Raw genomic sequence first — 21,890 nt, forward strand, 5'->3', positions numbered from 1 at the left:
ATGTTTATTGAAATTATACAATGGACTACAAAATGTAAATGTTTCATGATATTTGTTATGTTATATCACCTTTATCTCTCAATATTGTTGAAATGAAGATCAAATAGCTGTATGTTGAAATATGTTGAAAAAGTCAAAACTTTACATGGGGTGTACTTACTTTTTCACGTGACTGTATGTAATTGGCTCCTTAGCAGAAGTTAAAAATTCTGTTGTGTGTGTTTTTGTTTTTTGTGCTGGTGATTGACTGCTACTTGTGTTTGTTGTGTGTAGGAAGTGTGCAGTGAGTTGTGGTGCATCAGTAAAAGCAAGCGGTGTATCACCAACAGCATCCCGGCTGCTGAAGGAACTGTGTGCCAGACGCGTGCTGTGGAGAATGGGGTACAAAGCATCACTTAGCTACGTACACCTCCTGAACTAATTGCTTGTGCTTGTATACAAGACATTCTTATTCGTAGCTGAGAGGCAAACGAGCTGATGCTGATTCAAATGATCCTTCCTTTTTTCAGTGGTGCTACCAAGGGGAATGCATGCCGTTTGGATCACGTCCGCAGAGCGTCGACGGTGCCTGGGCTCAGTGGTCCGCCTGGGGTGACTGCAGCCGCACATGTGGAGGAGGAATCTCGTCATCTTTTAGGCACTGCGACAGCCCACAGTGAGGCCTGCGCGATGTCTTTATAACTTGGACAAAGATAGCCTAATTAAACCATCATCACATTGCAGTCACCACATCAGTTTGTATCGTAAGGCATATATGCAATGCTTTGGTCTGCCAGGGCCATGCCAACTGAACAGACCCATCATATAACATTGGTGTAGTTTCTTTTGTCTTGCTAATACTTCACCCCAAATGTCCAAACCAGCCAAACTGATTTATTATCACTGGTTAAGTTGGCTTACTAAAGATACGGCAATGTGTCCATGCATCCCTGCAGCCAAGCAAGGTTGTTCAGAGGACTGAAGTCACGTATGATATGATGTACAGCACACCTCAACCGAGCTGCCTGAAAATAAAAGGTGCTAAAATGAGCAATACGCTTGAGGGTTATATTGTCATTTAATCATCGGTGTAGATTGTAGGGGTGTGCCGACATATCTTCACAACTACTTTTTTATCAGAGGCAGCCCAATGACCGTCCAACCATCCGTCCATTTAATGTCGTATATATTTGTCTGCCATTTATCCAGCTTGAACCTGTGTAAACTTGAGAAGAGGGTTAGTTAAGGAAGGAGCAGCTTCACAACCATCTTGCTTTGTATCCCGAGTCTTCCTCAGTGGTCTTATAATGGTGCACGTGAAGTAAGCCCTCGGAATCGTGTTTTTGATGCCCCAGGTAGAAATAGTGCTTTATGCCCTGCCATCTGGCATGACAGATACCATCTTACTTTGTCATATAGGTCCCATTTATATCTAAGAAATGCTGTTAAACAGGAAAGAATGGATGCTACAAACTATCATTCCGGTGTTTCGCAGGCATGAATGTGTGTGCCGTCCCTCGGTGAGCTATCACCGGCACCATGTACAAATTCCAAATTTCTGCCCTAACCTACAGGGGGAATTGCATCTGTGGCACAGCCGCGCCCTCAGCCTTGCGCTGCATACGAACAAAGAATACCTTATGTAGTGTTTCTCTTGGACACAATAGGTGAACATTTTGAGAGACATATACAGAAATATAAAAACCTCTCCGAGCCAAAATTTCAGTTGTAATCACCGATGATGTCGATTAATCTTTTGTTATGCGGTTTTATAAAAATTGTTTCGTGAATTGCAAGCGGTGAAAGGTAGAAATGATACATTGTGAACTACAACGGCACTCGGCAGAGCACATGCCTCCGCCAGGATCAATGGTCTGTTTTGTATCCCACTGATAGGCCAGATCTGGATTCGGACCTGAACCAAAATCTAATTGGCTTGTTTTTGTAGTACCTACCTAACTCATCCACCAAGTTTTGTCATAATCTGTCCACAACTTTTTGAAATATCATGCTACATATAATTTTTCGCCCAATTCTCTCAATCATGAAAAATCACTTTTAAAATTATCGGATCTTTACGAAAATCTAATGAAATCATCCTTGTCACATAACCAACCTGTCCACCAAATTTCGTCCGAATCCGTCCATAACGTTTTGAGATATCCTACTCACAGACAGACAGATAAATAGACAAACAGACACAGTTGAAAACATAACCTATAATATTTAGGTAACTAAAAATTTGCTCATTTCTGAGTCCCTGGAGCACCTAGGTATCACTATCTGTCACATCTTTGGCAGAATACATTGCCAATCTTGCCTCTAAGGCAGAGTGCCATCTCAGTATTTTCCATAGGACTAAGCACATTTTGAGCCATCCAGAACTCATCACAGTGTATAAGGCCTCAATCTAGAATATCATGGAGTTTGGGTCACCACTATCAGCTGGTGTAGTTGCTTCCCATCTTACTCCCTGGCGGAAATCGAGTTCACGGCCTCCTAAGTTGGCATCCCTCAGAAAGAGGATCATCTCCTTAATAAGAGCATACAGGTTGGTGGACTGTGTTTTTTACTGCGTCACTTATGGCCACTCTCCTCACACCCTCTCGTCCCTCTGTCTTTCCCCCATCCCACCAAGGTTGCACGTGTTCTTCCAGAATACCATACCTGATTATACTACCTATTCTAAGCTAAACACTCACCTCCAATTCTTTCATCCCTCTCAGAACCGATTTCCTGTGTCCGTTGACTTGTGGCAGACAAAATGTCAGTGGGCAATAATTCCGCGCACCAGTGGGTGGCGCGAGTGTCCGGGCGTGGAAGCGCAGCTCGGGCCACGCCCGGAGCAAAGGCGTCACGAGGCACAGGGTGGAACTGAGATACATGCCCCGCCTTTCGGCCGACCGGCCACGCCCGGGGGCAAGGCGTGGCCTCGGGACATATATGCGGGCTCGAAAGTCGAGCCCGCCCAGTGCTTACGTGCGAGCCTAGAATAAAGTATTTCAGTTTGTACAACGCGTTGTGGCCTACCTTCTTGGTAAACGAATTGTGTGTGCACAGCACCACACTGGTGACCCCGACTGGTTCAGCCGTAGCTGACCCCTGAACGCGCCATGGCTACCAATGCTGTCGCCGTCAAACTCCCGGAGTTCTGGGAAGCGCAAGCCGACGTTTGGTTTGTGCAGGCCGAAGCTCAATTCCAGCTTCGGGGCATCACGGCGGACGACACCATGTACTACCACGTGGTCGCCGCCCTCGGGCCCAGCACTGCCGCCCGCGTCGTGTCCATCCTTCGGCGCCCGCCGGGCGCCCACAAGTACGCAGTGCTCAAACATCTTCTCCTCGCCATGTTCGGGCTCACAGAGTCCGAACGCGCCGACTGCCTCCTGGACCTTCCCGCCCTTGGCGACACACGACCGTCCGTTCGGATGGATTTTATGTTGTCCCTTCTTGGAGACCAGCGCCCAGATTTCCTGTTCCGAGCGCTTTTCATCCGCCAGCTACCTGTGCAGGTGCGGCTCGCACTGGCCGGTTCGAACTTAACGGAACCCCGCGCCCTGGCCGGAGAGGCGGACAAATTTTTCGAGGCCTGCGATACGCGGTCGGTGTATGGTGCTGCCGTAGTGGATCCCGGTGCGGAGGCTACAGCGCCCCCTGCTTCCCTGGTGGCCACTGCTACGCCCCGCCCACTACCGCCGCCGCCACCACCAACACCACCGCCGGCACGGCCGACGCGGCAGCCACCACCGCAAACCTGGTGCTACTATCATGCCAGGTTCGGCCGCAAGGCTAGAGCGTGCCGCCCGCCGTGTTCTTTCGACGGGTCGGGAAACGACCGGGCCGGCGCTCACTTGCGGCCATGAGCGACGGCCATTCTGGCAGCCTCCTGTTCATCACAGACACCTCGTCTGGTCGTCGTTTTCTGTGCGACACGGGAGCGCAGGTAAGCATCCTCCCTGCCTCCGCGTCCGACAAGCAAGCCGCGGGCCGGAGCCCCGCCTTGCTCGCTGCCAACAGAACACCCATCTGCACATTCGGGAAGCGTTGCCTCTCGCTGCGTTTCGGAAGGCAGCGCTTCAAATGGTCTTTCGTCACCGCCAGCGTGCCAATGGCCCTGCTCGGTGCGGACTTCCTTTGTGCGAATGGGCTGTTGGTGGACGTTAAGCGTCGACGCCTCGTCCAGGCCGAAACATTCAGCTCGCTCGCTTGTTTGCTGAGCAGCTCGTTGAGCAGCTCGCTGAGCGGCTCACCGAGCGGCTTGCTGAGCGGTTCCGTCCCGGCGAAGTTAGTCTGTACGCTTCCGGCAGCGGACGAGTTTACCCGCCTCCTCGCCAGTTTCCCGGCACTCACGCGGCCCACGTTTTCAGCGGTGGCCATCAAACACGGGGTGGAGCACCATATCCGCACCGTCGGACCACCGGTCTATGCCCGGGTGCGCCGCCTCGACCCCACGAAGCTCGCCGTGGCGAAAGCGGTGTTCGCCACACTGGAGCGGCTGGGCATCGTACGGCGCTCCAACAGCGCATGGGCCTCTCCTCTGCACATTGTGCCCTAGCCCGGCGGCGGATGCGACCGTGCGGGGACTACCGGCGCCTCAACGACGCCACCACCCCCGACCGCTACCCGGTCCCGCATATTCAGGACTTTTCTGCCCAGTTGGCGAAAACGACCATTTTCTCCAATGTGGACCGCATCCGGGGCTACCACCAGGTCCCCGTACAACCGGATGATGTACCAAAGACGGCCGTCATCACACCTTTCGGCCTCTTTGAGTTCTTGCGGATGCCCTTTGGGTTGAAAAATGCGGCCCAGGCGTTCCAGCGGCTCATGGACAGCGTCTTGCGCGACTTGTCCTTCATCTACGTCTACCTGGACGACATCCTAGTCGTGAGCGCGTCCCGGGAGGAGCACCTGCTCCACCTCCGCACACTCTTCGAACGCCTGGGCCAGCATGGTCTGATAATCAACCCCGCGAAGTGCCATTTCGGCATCACCGCCATCGACTTCTTGGGGCACCACATCACCAGGCACGGGGCCATCCCTTTACCGGCCAAGGTGGAGGTGGTCAGGAGTTTCCCGTACCCCCGCACGATCAAGGGGCTCCAGGAATTCCTGGGCATGGTGAATTTTTATCACCGCTTCGTGCCCCGCGTCGCCCAGCTCCTGCGCCCGCTGCACGAGGCCCTCCGGGGGAAGCCAGGCAAAGGTGACATCGCCTGGACGGAGCAAATGGCCGTGGCGTTTGCGGGCGCAAAGCTGGCCTTGCCCAACGCCACCATGCTGGCGCACCCGGCGCCCGATGCACCAATCGCCCTCACCACCGATGCGTCGGACTACGCGGTGTGTGCGGTGCACGAGCAGTGGGTGAGTGGTGCTTGGCAGCCGCTGGCGTTTTTTAGCCGGCAGCTCCGCCCGCATGAACGCCGGTACAGCACCTTCGACCGCGAGCTGCTCGGGCTCCACCTGGCGGTCCGGCACTTCCGCCATCTTCTCGAGGGCCACCCGTTCACGGCCTTCGTCGATCACAAGCCCCTTGTTTTCACAATGGCCAAGGTCGCTGAGCCATGGTCGGCCCGGCAGCAACGTCACCTCTCTGCCGTGTCCGAGTACACGACGGACATCCGTCACGTCGCGGGTAAGGACAACCTGGTGGCGGATTGCCTTTCCCGGTCCGTCGCACACACGGTCCACCTCAGGATCGACTATGCCCGGATGGCGGCGGACCAGACCGCCGACCCCGAAGTCCAGGCCTTGCGGACCGCCGTCACGGGCCTCCGCGTCACCGAGGTGCCGTTCGACGTCGCGGGCACTGCCCTCTTGTGCGACGTCTTCCTCGGCCGGCCTCGCCCCATCGTGCCCGCTGGCTGGCAGCGCCCAGTTTTTGACGCCATCAACGGCCTGTCCCACCTGGGCACGAAGGCCTCCCAGAAGCTCGGCGCGGCGAAGTTTGTCTGGCATGGCCTCATGAAGAACGTCCACGACTGGGCCAGGACGTGCCTCGCGTGCCAGCGCGCGAAAATCCACCGCCACACCCAAGCCCCGTTGGCCCCGTTTACGGTGCCCGAGCGTCGGTTCGACAACGTCCACGTCGACTTGGTTGGACCTCTGCCCCCCTTGCAGGGTTTCACCCACCTCCTCACCATGGTGGACCGCACCTCCTGGTGGCCGGAGGCCGTGCCATTGGCGGCGACGGCTGCGGCTGACGTCGCGCAAGCCTTCATCGCCACGTGGGTTGCTCGGTTCGGTGCCCCCTCGGACATCTCGTCCGACCGCGGCCCCCAGTTCACCTCGGAGTTCTGGGGAGCAGTGGCGCAAGGGCTCGGCGTCAAGCTGCACCGCACCACAGCTTACCACCCCCAGGCCAACGGCCTGTGCGAGCGCTTCCATCGTTCAAAGAAGGCCGCGCTCCGGGCCAGCCTCCGCGACGGCAGCTGGGCCGACAGGCTCCCCTGGGTCCTGCTGGGCCTCAGGACGGTGCCCAAGGACGACCTGCGCGCGTGCTCGGCGGAGCTGGTCTTCGGGCAACCACTGCGGGTACCGGGCGAATTTATCCCCGACTCCACGGCCCCCACGGCGCAATGGCCCTCCACCCTTCAAGAGGCTGCCAGGAGGTTCGCCCCGGTGCCGACGGCACACCATGGTTGCCCGTCCTCCCACGTCGCCCCGGAGCTTCGCACGGCGGAGTACGTTTTTGTCAGGCACGACGCCCACCGGGCGCCGCTGCGGCCCCCGTACGACGGGCCCTTCCGCGTGCTGGAGACCGGGGACAAGCATTTCACCGTGGACATCGGCGGTACTCCAGATCATATCTCCGTGGACCGCCTCAAGCCGCCCCACCTCGATCTGGACCACCCCCGGCAGGCAGCTCTGCCTCCGCGTCGAGGCCGCCCCCTGGCGGGCAGACCCCCGGCACCCCCCAGCCCCGCCGTCCCGCTACCCCCCAGCCCTGCACGCATCGCCAGAGGGCGTTTCGACCAGGTCATCCGGCTTCCCCGCAAGCTCACCCTTCAGGTGCGCGGGAATTCTGGGGGGGCGCGTGTGGCGGACACAATGTCAGTGGACAATAATTCCGCGCACCAGTGGGTGGCGCGAGTGTCCGGGCGTGGAAGCGCAGCTCGGGTCAGGCCCAGAGTAAAGGCGTCACGAGGCGCAGGGTGGAACTGAGATACATGCCCCGCCTTTCGGCCGACCAGCCACGCCCGGGGGCAAGGCGTGGCCTCGGGACATATATGCGGGCTCGAAAGTCGAGCCCGCCCAGTGCTTACGTGCGAGCTGTTAATAAAGTGTTTCAGTTTGTACAACGCGTTGTGGCCTACCTTCTTGGCAAACGAATTGTGTGTGCACAGCACCACAGACTCTTACTTCTCCCTCGAGTCTTTGAATTGTTCTGCCCCTGATCGACAACCTCATGCTTTCTCCCATACACATACATACCCCCTTTCATTATTCTCTCCTTGACTCCTCACCCACCAACCCCTTTCCTTTCTGCCACTAACGCAGTCTAATTGCACAGTAATTTTCTCGCCGTCTTCCTTTGAGCCTCTGGCAGTCTGTGAACCCTCCGTCATTTTCGCTCTTCCATGAGCCTGCGTTTCTGAAAACAAAAATTATTTGAAAAATAATCGAATGGTTACATACACCTGGTAAGAAGAAACAGGTGGAGGAGGTGAAATTGAGAAAAGAAGGGAAAGTAGTTTAGGAGGACATAAGAGGATTTGGAGAGAGGGTTAGAGTGCCAGGATGTCCAGAAAGACAGAGCGAGACAGGGAAAGGGCATTCATGGGGAGTTTTGTTCCACCATTTCTTCAACATAATAAATACTGTACATGGCCCTGGGGTGCGTGAGCCACAACGCACAGTGTAGTTAATTAAGCAAGGTGTGAGGGATCTGGCTACAGACAATGCAATGTGTGCTATGCTATGTTTTACACATTCAACTGGCCTCAACACGAGTTTGTGTCCTCTACTACAACACCTTATTTGATCGTCTTGCTGCAGTCACTACATATTTGCATGGATCATATGTCTGGATATTCACTGTATTGGGGCGGCACAGCTCAATATATATCCACAATCGTTCATTTTTGTGATAGAAGCACCAAATTCGGCAGATGTGTTGTCAAATATATTTAGAACAAATATGGATATTGGGGCATCAGAAACCCGCCGCCCCCTGGTGGCCATAGCAGCCATTTGATTCATAAACGATAAAAAAAAAAAAAAATTTAAATACACATTAAATTAAGAAAAAATACAATTAGACACACACACAGTCACTCACTCACACACTCACACACACCTCCACAGCCACCCCCACCCACCGCTAGCAGGCCAGCCAGCACATGCGTCATGCCACAACCAGTGCAGTCGACTGTCCATCAAGGCATGTTAAACATTTTATTTGAACTGCAATAACTATTATATTATATAATCGTTACACATGTTGAACACCATAGGTAAAGTGTTATACATCTGGCCCGGTGTATAAAGAAGTGAATCAGGTGAGCGATCTTAGCTTTCTAGCTAGCTAAATTAGCTTTCTGACTAGCTATAGTATTAGGCCAAGCTAGGCTAGGTTGAGCAATTTTAGCTTACTACAGTAAAACTCGCATAAGTCGGCACTTTTGGGACCAGCATTTTAGTGCCGACTTACGAAAATGACGATATACGCATAAGTCGTCATTTTGGCGACTTCTGTGTAAGTCGTCAAAATGACCGACTTATGCGTATATCGTCATTTCGACGACTTACAAAGCCGTCATTTTGACGACTTGAAGGTCAAGCTTGTATATCGTCAGGCTTCATATCTACTAGTTGCATACGCTAGCTATAATTTGAACTGGATTGAGCGAGACTGGCCGCGTGTTGTGTTTCGACGAAACAATGACCCATCACTCTGTACAGTGGGCTGCATACACTGCGCCATGGAATTTCTTATGACGACTTACGACTAGGATTTTACTGCTGTTTGTATTAGATGGGACCGGTCTGAGGGCGCCGACTTGTGGATATTGACGACTTGTATGTGACGACTTTGACATGGTCATTCAAATTGATTTTCCATTAGAGAAAATCGGGACTTTGACTTCCATGACGACTTCAGCGAATTGACGGGTTAGACCAGGGGTCGGCAACCTTTTTGACATGAAGTGCCAGTTTAAAATGTTCTTGTTAATTAGTGTGCCATATCAACATTAAGTTTAACATTAAGTTTAATTATGACACCACATCAAAAAAATACTTCCAACAGACATGGAATTTTACTCCATCCATATTGGCTACATGCACGGAAACAACATTTCAAATAAACATTTATCTCTCATAATCAGGACATTGTAATGATCATTTTATCATTGTAAAATTTGTCCCCAATGAGGTTACAAATTATATGCATGGACCCCATTTCAAAACACTGCTTTCAGTAACTCATTTACAAAGTATTGCATTGGAAATAAATGTCAAAAATCTTTGATTTCATCTTTCATCTTTCATCAATCATCATTGATAATTATTATTCCAGTAAAATAATTTGGAATTGGAATGGTGACTCTGCTCTGATCCATCCACCTCATCACCCTGCACCATCACACCGGAATACTGTTATAGTGCAACACGCACAACAGCCAATGGCTGTTCAAGAGGTGATTTGGCATGCAGCGGAGAGGGCACTGCTTTCGCCAGTGTGCCAATGATTACGCTGCCGCGTGCCAATGGTGGCACGCGTGCCTAAGGTTGCCGACCACTGGGTTAGACGATGGCGTCTTATGCGAGTTTTACTGTAGTTAGCTAAATTAGTTTTCTAGCTAGCTAAAGTAGGCCAAGCTAGGTTAGGTTGAGCGATTTTAGCTTTCTAGCTAGCTAAATTAGCTTTCTAGCTAGCTAAAGTAAGCCAAGCTAGGCTAGCTAGCTAAATCATGCTTTAAAGTTAACTACATTTGGCGTAGTAGTAGTAGTAGTAGTAGAGGTACTAGAAACTAGAAAGAGTATTAATATCATACTAGTAAAATATAGAAAGAACTACTTGTTCTAGTGCTTATTATATTAGGATTAAAAAACAAAATGTTCTTTCTGACAATTTCTGAATCTGTGGTGCTTGTATTATTGCAGATCACATAATAATCAAGATGGTGGCAACTAATTGACGATGTCAAAAAGGTTTCTGCTAAAAGACACAGGGTGTCCAACACCCTCGACATCTTCTAAATCACAGCCTGCAAACAAGATAAACTGGGCACTGTGTGTCATCTGCCAAGAAGACCGTAAAGAGAAGCTGACTGATCCAACACTGACGAAGAGGAAGGATGCTGGGAGTGCATACATGTCTTTAGCTGAAAGTCTCCTGAGACTGAATGAACTGAATGAACTACCCGGAGATATACAGATAGAGATACTAGATGAAGGAAATGGGCTTGAAGCTGCTCTTGTTGACAACAAAGCTCAGTGGCATCAATCATGCAGGCTGGCCTTCAACAAGAACGAAGTTCAACGGGCCGAGGAGAGAGCTCTGAAAAAGTCTAGCAGTACAGGTGACGATGACACCATTGCAGTCCCAAGTAAACAGAGAAGGGGACGTTCTAGCACTGAGAACCCAGCAAAGGAAGCACTCTGTTTTTTCTGTTGCAAGCCAGCTGGCACAGATGGTCTTCATGAGGCAGCAACGTTCCATCTGGACAAGCAAGTTCGGACATGTGCAGAGCTCTTACAGGACACAGAACTGCTGGCTCGACTAAGTGCAGGAGATATGATTGCGCTTGAATCCAAATATCACAATAAGTGCTTGGTGGGCCTCTACAACCGTGTCAGAAAACACAAAACTCAAGAAAAGCAGGGAACCGATGAGGAAAAAATGCTATCAGGAATCGCTTTTGCTGAAGTTGTCATGTACATTGAAGAATCACGTTTTGATGACAGCACTGCACCAGTTTTCAAGCTGGCTGATCTGGCTGATCTGTACAGGTCAAGGATGGAGCAGCTTGGCATTAAGCTTGAATCTAAAGTAAACACCACAAGATTGAAGGAAAGACTTTTGGCTCAGATCCCAGACCTGCAAGCTCAGCCCCAGGGGCGGGATGTTCTCCTTGCATTCTCTGATGACATTGGTGCAGCCCTGACTAAGGCATGTGAATGGGACAGTGACAGTGATGCTGTGTACTTGGGCCGTGCTGCAAACATTGTACGTCGCCACATGTTTGAGCTGAAACCCTTCACTGGATTCCATGAAGGCTGCCAAAGAGATTCTGTGCCGAAGCTACTCCTGGCACTGGTAAATATGGTCCTTGAAGGTCCAAGCATCAGAGACCAGAGTGCATATCCAGCAAAGTCAGCAGCCTTAACCATCGCACAAATGCTTAAGTTTAACAGCGTCAAGCACAGGCGGCTTGAAGGATCCACATCTGTCAACGTCAGACACAATGCCACTCAGGAAACACCTGTTCCAATGTATATAGGCCTGATGGTCCATGCCCAAACCAGGAAGAGGGAAGTTGTGGAACGGCTTTCACATCTCGGTGTCAGTATCACATATGACCGTGTGCTTCGTCTGTCAGCCTAGCTAGGAGAAAGTGTCATACAGCAGTACCACAAGGATCAGGTGGTCTGCCCTCCTAAGATGCGTGGTGGCGTCTTCACAACTGCTGCGGTTGATAATATTGACCATAATCCTAGCTCAACTACCTCAAAGGAGTCCTTCCATGGCACAGGTATCTCACTCTTTCAACTCCCTGCCTTTGCAGGTCAAGGAGTTGACCGCAGTATTGCGATTGTTGGAGGTGAAGACAGAAGGATTGTATGAGCCCCACTGGACGACATTACCACAAGCATCAAAATCCTGCTACGAGCTGATCTCTTGTGGCTGCAACAGTGGTTGCAGAACGTGCTGCAAGTGTAAGAAGGCTGCTCTTCAGTGCACAGGCCTCTGCTTCTGTGAAGGAGAATGTGAGAGCTGACCCTAAAATTATCTGACCCAAAAAAACATCAAATGACACGCAGGTGTCCGGAAGAACCACACATTTTGGAATTGCACCCCAGAGACACACAGAAAACACTGCAGGTGTTTTTCACACTATAAAAAATTGGTTGAAAATCTGCAAAATGCCCCTTTAATGGCTTCAGTACATTCACTGAACATTGTTAGATATCGTATGTTCAAACTGTTACAGTGTAATTGTTAGTATGTTCACTGAACATTGTTAAATGGCCTATGGTAATACAGCTACAGTGTAATCCACTATATCACACCATGTTGTTAGATTTCTTTAATTTTATATTGTCCTACATTGGAATACATTTTTTTTCACTTTAACTGGGCTTTAAATTATATTTGTGGTGCTGAAAACATGGTAACAGCAGCTTGGGGGTGACCAAAGTGTTCTATTCCAGTAACCGCTGGCAGCCATTTTGGAAAATGGCTGCCACTGTTATCAGAATGCCAATCTGCAATGCCCCAATATCCAGATTCATTCAACATATATTAAGCTATAAATGTAGAAAATCTGGCGCTTCTATCACAAAAATGAACGATTTTTTAGCTATGCCGCCTCACTACTGCCATATCAGTGGCCTTTGTAAAACTAAGACAAGCCACACAGAGACTCTGAGTGATACATGTCACACTCATAACACACATTACCTGTATATATTGACTATCAGTGTGATATCGCCTGATCAATAACTTATTTATGATATCGCACGATCAATAACTTCTTCTTCAAAAACAATATTGATTTATTTTTGGTGCCTTATTGTGCGCTTTGAGCCAGTGGTTTGCATCCGTTTTTTGGTGCATGGACCCATTCCGGACCTCTAAAAAAAATTGTGGCCCACCATGCTCAACTAAAAGCCTGATGTTGGCCTATCATTTAAGGTGGCTAGTTTAAGACCTTCGGTTTCCTGCATTTAAGTTCCTGTCATTCCGTTAAAATAAGAGCAGGTGGGTTTACTCAACCTGTCATCCTTCCTTGGTTGGCAAAATGAGTACCAGCTTTCTGGGAAGAAAGCAATTCGAGTGTCCTGCGTCGGAGTGGCGACCCGTCCAGGATTGTGTCCCAGCCAAGGAAAAACTGCTTTGACAGCCTGATGCATCTGAAGATGTGAAAGGAGTGGTTCTTCTTCTTCTTCTTCTTCTCCTTCTTCATGTTTTACTCATTGTGACATAGGTATTAAAGTGGCATGATACTATTGTGACATACGACTCATAATAACATCATTTCAACACAGGTAGGACAAACCACGGCCTTCCACAAATGCTTGCCTCTAATGTGCAGTGAGTCACAGTGTGGGATGTCATGTGGTGGTGCTTGGTGGATAATATCACTTATTCCTATTACCCGCACCCCCCTGCCAATGGCCTAAGGTCCGCAGACCACAAGTTGGGATCCACTGCTTTAAGCCATGTGATTCAGGTTTAAAGTTCAAAAGTCATCAGATCTTTAAGCCTTTCTTCTCAGCCTACAATTCTTTTTATTTGTAAATTTGTGATTTTTGTAATGTTTTGATCTCTACACATTTTGAGTATAATGATGATCAAAATTTTGTAAAAAAAATTCACCTAAGATTAAATCAGGTGTTTCCAAGTTACATCCACAATACTATTACTGTTGTTGTAAACAGGAGATCAAATCATTTCATCAACCACAGTGCTGACCCCTAATATTAAACTTAAAATTACCAGACCATCATGTCAGCTAAAGGCTTTATTGGCTTGATGGAAATTATCTTGGAAATGGGTAAGTTTGAGCCATGTACTAGAAGGAAACATGAAAATATATGGTGGGTGAGGAAGGGGTGGTTGTTCAATTACGTACATAAAAACTCGTCAATGAACCTGATTGCAAAGATAACCCAAGGAAGCACTGACTGCTGAGATAACTAAACAACTTGTGCTGTTGCAGTCCGTCACATGGAGGAAAGTATTGCCTTGGAGAGAGGAGACGTTTTCATTCATGCAACATCCAGGTAATAAGCTGCATTTTTTTTTTGTATACTTAGTACTTCTTTACAAAGTACAGCAATCTCCTCCCTAATGTTTTGTTTTCAAATGTTTTGAAGACTTGTATAATAATGACAAGTTCTATGTTTAATCACCCAAACAATGCTTATAATTTCTTGGTTTACCCACCCCCCTACCGTAAAATCTTTGCCCGGTTTGTGGCGACATGCACAGTCATTCCAACATGATAGGCACATAAAAGTCATATGTGATGTATTATTAGTATTATATGATGGGGGAGAGGTGTGGTTTGTCAAGGAGGGCCAAGTGGTAAGAGGTGGAAAGAGGAGGAGGTGGAAAGCAAGAGGGCTGTCAGATGCTTGTGATTGGCAGGTGGTGGCAGACCTAAAGCCACAATTGGTATTCCCAGAGGAGATCTGTGTGACAAGGTTGCGGCCTGACATTGTCATTTGGTCAGGTGCAACAAGACAGGTCATCTTAAGGGAATTGTCTGTACCTTGGGAAGAGAACATGGAGGAGGTGCACGAGAGGAAGAGAGGAAAGTACAGTGAGCTGGAGGCAGAGTGCCGGGAGAAGGGTTGGCGAGTTTCGTGTCAGCCATTTGAGGTGGGGTGTAGAGGGTATATTGGCAATTCCTTTTCTGCATTTCTTGCTTGGCTTGGAGTGTGTGGGACAGAAAGAAGGAGAATGTGTGACAAGGCGGCCCAGGTTGCCTTGAAAGGCTCATTTTGGACATGGAGGAAGTTTATGGACGCACGTCGAACTGTGTAGGTTGAGGTTACGGAATAGAAATGGAGGTGTGTGTGTGTGTGTGTGTGTGTGTGTGTGTGTGTGTGTGTGTGTGTGTGTGTTGCAGGAGTGGGTCATGAGTGGGTGTGGTTTTGCATAAATGGTCTTGCCTGAGTGGTGCATGTTGGTAAGGGTAGGTGGTTGGTTGTGTGTGGTTTTTGTTTTGTTTTTCTGGGGGGTTTTTTTTTTAATGTTACTATTATTATTTCTTATTTTGTGTATGTGAGTGAGTGAGTGGGTGAGGGTGTGTGTTTTTGCATGAATGAATTTTTGCATGAGTGTGTGTGTGTTTTTGTATGTTGAGTGGTGTATGTTGTAAGGGTAGGTGGTTGGTTGGTGATGTGTGTGGATGTGTGTGTATGAATGATCTGGTGTGTTTTGTTGATGAGTCGTGAAGGGTATAAAGGTGGGTGTTTGAGTGTTCCACCATGCTTCGCTTATTTTTCAAGATATTCATCTCACAAGGTTCAGACATACATGGCGGCGGCCACTTGGATTTTGACGTGGCGACCCAATTTTAAACAGCTTTCTTGCTTGTGCCTAGATACACCCACACACCAGATTAGAAGTTGGTACTTCGCTTATTTTTCGAGATATTTCGCTCACAAGGTTCAGACATATATATGGTGGCGGTCATCTTGGATTTTGACGTGGCGACCTAATTTTCAAAAGCGTTCTTCCTTATGCCGAGATACACCCACACACCAAATTAGAAGTTGGTACTTCGCTTATTTTTCAAGATATTCATCTCACAAGGTTCAGACATACATGGCGGTGGCCATCTTGGATTTTGACGTGGCGACCCAATTTTAAACAGCTTTCTTCCTTGTGCCTAGATACACCCACACACCAGATTAGAAGTTGGTACTTCGCTTATTTTTCAAGATATTCAGCTCACAAAGTTCAGACACATGGCATCAGACATACATGGCGGCGGCCATCTTGGATTTTGACGTGGGTTGCACCCACACACCAAATTCGAATGCGGTCCTTCGCTTACGCACGCACGCACACATGCACACACGCACGCCCGCACGCACGCACGGACGGATGGACGGACGGACGGACGGACACACGGACGGAGGGGAAAACCATAGTCCCCCTTTCGCTCCGCGGTCCGACGGGGGACAATAACGGATATATGTCCGGATGTATTGCATGGTGAGAAACTATGATTTCCCTGAGTTTCGCAATAAACAAATTTGGGTCTTCTTTGCCATCTGGTAACATGGCTCGAATACCCTGCAAATCGCTAGGCCGCCATGGATTATATGTTGCTTCATTTTGGAAACCTTTGGCCGCGTGATTATATAACCTTACTGTATGCACCGGAAACATTCCTTGCACCTCATGCTGTTCCTCTTGGTTTTGTCGATCTATCATTTGACGCAATGAGTGTACAACTCCATCATGCGGATTCCCAGCCCTTGCTAGGGGCTTTTCCCCGTCATGAGAAAACGTCGATATAGACGATGCGTTTCCTTCTCGGCTTTTAATTGCATTTAGTGTCGGCAATAATTTTTGGACTTCGGGTCATGTTCCTTGTGCCACAGCTTGACTTCCCTTGACACTAGCCAATTTTGACTGCTCCGGCCTCCAGAGACTTTCCTCGTTCCATTTTCCAAACAATTTCCAGTCCACTAGTTTTTTCGTCTCTTTGTCCTTTTCTCGTTCCAGTAATTCTGGCCGCAAATTTTCTAGCCGGTCCCTGTCAAATGACCCGTCCTCCGAAAAACTGAGCGTATATCCTTCTGTCCATTCTGCCCACCACTTCAAATATCTCACTGTTTCCTCTCCGATGGAGTCATACATGTATTTCGCACATGTCTTTTTCTCAGTGGAGCTAACTACTTTTTGCCTCCCTGCACCGTTTCCCATCCTATATCCTTTAATTCCCCTACACCGGTATTCCAGGCAGTCCTTAGAAGATCATGTTTTTCTTAATCTATTCTTTGGTAACCTATTGATTGGTAACCAATGATTCTCATTCTCCGACAGTTCCTTTTCTTTTTACATCTCTTGGATCCACCCAATTTATACAATAAAATGGTCTGTAAATTTACCTTTAAATCTCAGGTCTGGGCTACGTCCCTCCAGCAGCGAAACTAAACCAACCCAGCGGGTGATAGCAACACGCTCGTTTAAGAGTTTTCAAAAAGGACTCTCACCTTGTGGATGACTTTGCCGGCAGCATTTGCTATCCACCTGTTGATGAGTTCACCTTCGTCCTCTGGATCTCGCGTGCCCTGCTTTAGCTGCGCCAATCTGTGGAAGCTGAAGAAGCACTTCAATTTATTCCAAACAAACTCACTGAGCTTTGTGTCATCTCACAGACCAATTTATTGGATAAGCACACATCTGCGGAGAAGGTCGCTTGCCATACACCAAGCTCGCCTCTGAACCAACAAAGTTCGATTCTCATATATATATATACAAAAAGCTCCGATGTAGATTTACCAATCTTTCAGTTATCAGCAAACCGCAGCTTCTGGTAACATCTTGGTTTCAGCTGAGTTGTCAAGGCACAGCATCTGATAGAATGTTTTGCTTGGGCCAGACTAAGCAAAAACTTGTTTATCTTAGTCAAGATATACAGTAAGTGTTGAAATGCACACACAAGCATATTGGCAAGCACTTCTTGCTGCTTTCAGCAAGTACAAGGGTTATTTCGTTTCACTCCTTTAAGCTAACAGATTTATTTTACACTTTTAGCTTTAAATCAAGATTTCTGAAACCACCATGCCATGCTGGTATATTCCCATGAACATTTATTTAATTTTTTACCCACACTGCCCTAACCTTCAAGGGGCATTACATCAGTGGCACACCACACCCACATCAATTGATGCTGCCCACAGTTATCTGCTGCATATGAAAGAAGATGTATATTGCTGTGTAAATGGCTCCTTGGGGTTCATCCTTAGTACAGAGCAGTTATTTTCTTAAAATGAATATCCAGAGTAAGCATGAAGTAATTAATTGTGTGATTAGAGACACGTCACTTATACGTCTAGTTAGACGGTGTCCACCTATCCCAATGTCTGTCAAGAATTATCATCCCTTTTGACCCCACTTTTACTGTTTTACCCTCTGTAAATCCGTCATAAATCTTCTTTTAGCATTTCGCTGGGCCTTGAGGCACTAGTTGGGTGGCAAAAGCAGCAACCCTGTCGACCATCAGCAGCCCTGTTTGGTGAGGCCGGTAGAATTGGTGAAGGGTAACTTGGCCAGGTATTCTCCAGCATTAGTTTTACAATTGAAATGGAAAAAGAAAGCAAATTGGCCTTTTTGGATGTGGAGGGACACCGCACAAGCCTGATGGCTACCTAAAGATGTCAGTCTACATGAAACCAACCAACACCAACAGATTACTGGATTCTAATTCCTGCAACCCAATCTCCCACAAATGCAGTGCAGCACAGACGTTGGCTACTCGGGCATGGACGGTGTCATCTTCCAAAGCCGATGCAATAAAGAAATAAGATTAGTTAGAGAAGTCTTTCTCAAAAATGGATATAGCAAAGGGATACTCACTACCCTAAGAGACAACCTGAACAGACAGAACTGAACCAAAACAGACAGAATGGAAGGAGCCAGACACGCTTGGGCACTGTGTACTGCCATACTACCTGGGCCTTTCTGAAAGGATTGGCAAGATAGTTTGCAGTGCATGGATTGGTGTAGTCTACAAGCCTCTATGCACCATCCGCAATGTCATTTCAAAACTGAAGGACACAATATCAACTGGTGATAAATCCGGAGTAGTTTACCATTCATCATGCAAAGACTGTGACCAATTCTACATCGGTGAAACTGGAAAACATTGAAACAAAGGCTCGATGAACATGATAGAGCAGTTAGGCTGGGAAAGGTGACACAGTCAGCCATAGCACGTCAATGCCTGCAATCTGGCCACAAATTTGGCTTTGATGGGACCCGTTTCCTAGACACGACAAATGACACAGATCGATACAGGAAGCATGGCATGTGAAAAGCCGAGAGGGTGGTCTAACAGGGGAGGCGGTGAACATACCCACACAATACACACCTCTCATACAAACAGCAAAAACTGGATGGTACAAACAGCTGGATAAGGTGAGCAACAAACAACAACACTCAATCCCAAATATCACACCCACGTGTGTACAACTCCCAATGGAAACTCCAACAATCACACAACCCACACCTCATCACGTCCAACCTGGGCACAAAACCACCCATGTCCGTGCCCTGGAAACACAAAAACAACAACAAGCACACACATGCTCATGTGCACACACATATAACACCAGATCATGTGTAAGTAATAACAAAAAAGAGCAGAGCAGCCCATCAATGATGTGCCTTGATGTTTATTTGCTTGAGGTTTGCAAAATAAAAATAAAATAAAAACTCCTCCATCTGACCTCGAGCACTGGAACGTCACCGGAAGCAGCCACATGTTGAATAAAAACCCGGTACGTGCCGGGGCTTGTGGTCCATTGGCCTGAGGAAGCCTGCTGTGAAGCTGGTGAAACGTCGCCTGAGACCGGGCCTGCTCTTGCTCATTTGCTCAAATTTGTGGAGTAGATCTAGTTTTACTTTCTGGTTGGAATCGCCTTTCTTTCTTTAAAGATGTAGAATCCCAACCACCCCAATCTTTTACAAAATATATATATATATATATGAACCTCCAAACTTGATGAGGCAGCAAGGCAAGGTAAAGTCCTGTAACAGCAAATGCTGCATGACCTGCTCGTAACAAGGGGTCATCTGCCACACGGATACATTGTCTCTGCCCTGCTGATCACCAATTAGGAGGCGAGTTTGCAGTCAGAAGGGATAAATTAACCACAAAGAGCAACACTGACCCTAAATTTGACTTGATGCTGACGTAATGCGCATCAATTATGGCAACACATCACCTACAAACAAGGATGACATCCGTGTGGCACTCAAGCCTTTGAAGACCGAGATTTATTGTCACAAATAAATGAAAGCAGAGCTGCCAATCCAGATTTTGCCTTCATGATGGGCTAGTCAGGATAATTTATTTGTAACCATTCTTCGCTGGTTAAACCAAAAAATCGAACCCCCTAACTTGATGAGGGAGCAAGGCACAGTTTGAGGCCCAAAACAGCAAATCCTGCATACCCTGTTAGTACCAAGCCTTGTATGTCACATGAACACATTCCTAGTTTGGATGTGATGTGTTGGCGTAAGCCATTACTCTATTATTTCTGTGTTTGTTTCATTCTTCCTTCTGATTTCGTCATTGTCTTGTCCTTCCAGGAATGTCAAGATAGCATGCATGACTTCCGTGAGCAACAGTGCGCAGACTTCGACAGCAAGTCTTTCCGTGGGAAATACTACAGCTGGAAACCTTTCACTGGTGGTAAGTTTTGAGAGGCTAATAAAATCGGAGAGCAAAGGACAGTCTAATGAGTCCTTTTAGTCGGGGTCCAATTCTTTTAATAGGTGGTGCAGGCCCAAAACTAGGTCCTTGAGAAAAAACTTCTAATAGGGGAGCGGGGGCAAAGAGGTATGAGAGTAGGGAATTAGGGAGAAGGTGGATAATGCGCAATATGTAACAAATGTAGACGTGCATCTGGCATCTAACGGAACATGTACATCTGCTGGTGAATTAAGCAAACGGTTTCCATGACTTGCTCCTCGTGTACAGATAGTATTACAATACATCGTGTGACTCAACCTGACGTTGACTTGTTTGGGATTCTGTGCTCATTTACTGTGTTCTGAAACTAACTTAATTCACTAGATACAAGCTTGTGTTCTCCCACCAGCATCTCGTTCATATATTTCGCTTTTTTTCCTTTTTTTTTTAACGCAATTTTGCAAAAAGTCAACTCAGATTTTTCTTTTCCCAACGTTGCCGAGCAATTTTCATGATTCTGTGATAGCAAAACTGAAATTAATTTCCTTTCATTTTTTTCTGTCACACCAGTATCAACTGTTTGTCCGTTTCCCCTCCCGACCCCTTACCTCGCCTTCGTTTGACACAGCTGCTAATCTTTGCCATCCCTTGCCTCCCGTCTCCTTTTGTTATATTCAGGTCAGGTTAAACCATGTGCACTAAACTGCCTGGCTGAAGGTTACAACTTCTACACAGAGCGAGCACCAGCTGTTGTTGATGGCACTCGCTGCTATTCGGACTCGCTCAATGTGTGCGTCAATGGAGAGTGCCGGGTGAGGCGGGAGTCATCTGCCTGAGCTAACATTGTGCGTCGCGTTGTAGCTCTTATTGTTACTTAGAGTTACCGATTCATAATTATAACTTGCAGATGCATGTTCACCCTGAGTGTGTGTGTGTGTGTGTGTGTGTGTGTGTGTGTGTGTATGTATGTGTGTGTGTTTGTGTGTGTGTGTGTGTGTGTGTGTGTGTGTGTTTGTATGTGTATGTGTGTGTGTGTGTGTGTATGTGTGTATGTGTGTGTGTGTGTGTGTATGTATGTGTGTGTGTGTGTGTGTGTGTGTGTGTGTGTGTGTGTGTGTGTGTATGTGTGTGTGTGTGTGTGTGTCTGTGTGTCTGTGTGTATGTGTGTGTGTGTGTGTGTGTGTGTGTGTGTGTGTGTGTGTGTGTGTGTGTGTGTGTGTGTGTGTGTGTGTGTGTGTGTGTGTGTGTTAGTACCATTGTGAATGGCATAGTGTGTTCTTAATACTCATCTGATTATCCTGATCCTTCACTAAGGAGCTCTAACTAGAACATCAAATTAAAACATTTTCATGGTGCCCATCGAACGAATGTACTCATTAGGAAACAGTTTTTATTAGGAGGCCCTCATTAAAGGTTTTTTTTACAGAAATGTAAAGCTCAGGGAGGAAACTATAAATGTAAGATATGGATATGAGGAGACAATAAGCATCAACATCTGTTACCAGGGCGCTATGGGCATCGCATGCCATTTTCCATGATTGGGCTTACTGCTTGCTCACGGGAGTTAAGTAACTTCATTTGTGTTGTTGGCATAATCCAAAACAACTCCAGCTGTGCAATTCCAAACACCTCACCATACATCATTATGTGTGTGTGTGTGTGTGTGTGTATGTGTGTGTTTGTGTGTGTGTGTGTATTGTGCATCAATTGTGCATCCCTGGTGTTGGGCTAGCGGCTAGGGTGCCGGCTTAGGATCCAAGGATCCTGGGTTCGAATCCCGGTCGATCGCTGAATTAACGC

The 21,890-nt window shown here is 47.8% G+C and overlaps 1 protein-coding gene across 1 annotated transcript in view; it reads left to right on the forward strand.

The window, feature by feature from the left end:
* Positions 1–21,890, forward strand: part of LOC137423610 (A disintegrin and metalloproteinase with thrombospondin motifs 6-like) — a 353,906-nt gene that overhangs the window by 260,535 nt on the left and 71,481 nt on the right. The window contains exons 16-20 of the mRNA XM_078770793.1: positions 274–381; positions 510–655; positions 13,869–13,932; positions 19,988–20,090; positions 20,769–20,902. Coding sequence (XP_078626919.1) covers positions 274–381; positions 510–655; positions 13,869–13,932; positions 19,988–20,090; positions 20,769–20,902 — 555 coding nt within the window. The remainder of the gene's footprint in view (positions 1–273; positions 382–509; positions 656–13,868; positions 13,933–19,987; positions 20,091–20,768; positions 20,903–21,890) is intronic.

Source organism: Myxine glutinosa, chromosome 1 (assembly GCF_964187855.1).
Source record: "Myxine glutinosa chromosome 1, kmMyxGlut1.1, whole genome shotgun sequence".
In the NCBI taxonomy this organism is placed as follows: Eukaryota; Metazoa; Chordata; class Myxini; order Myxiniformes; family Myxinidae; genus Myxine; species Myxine glutinosa.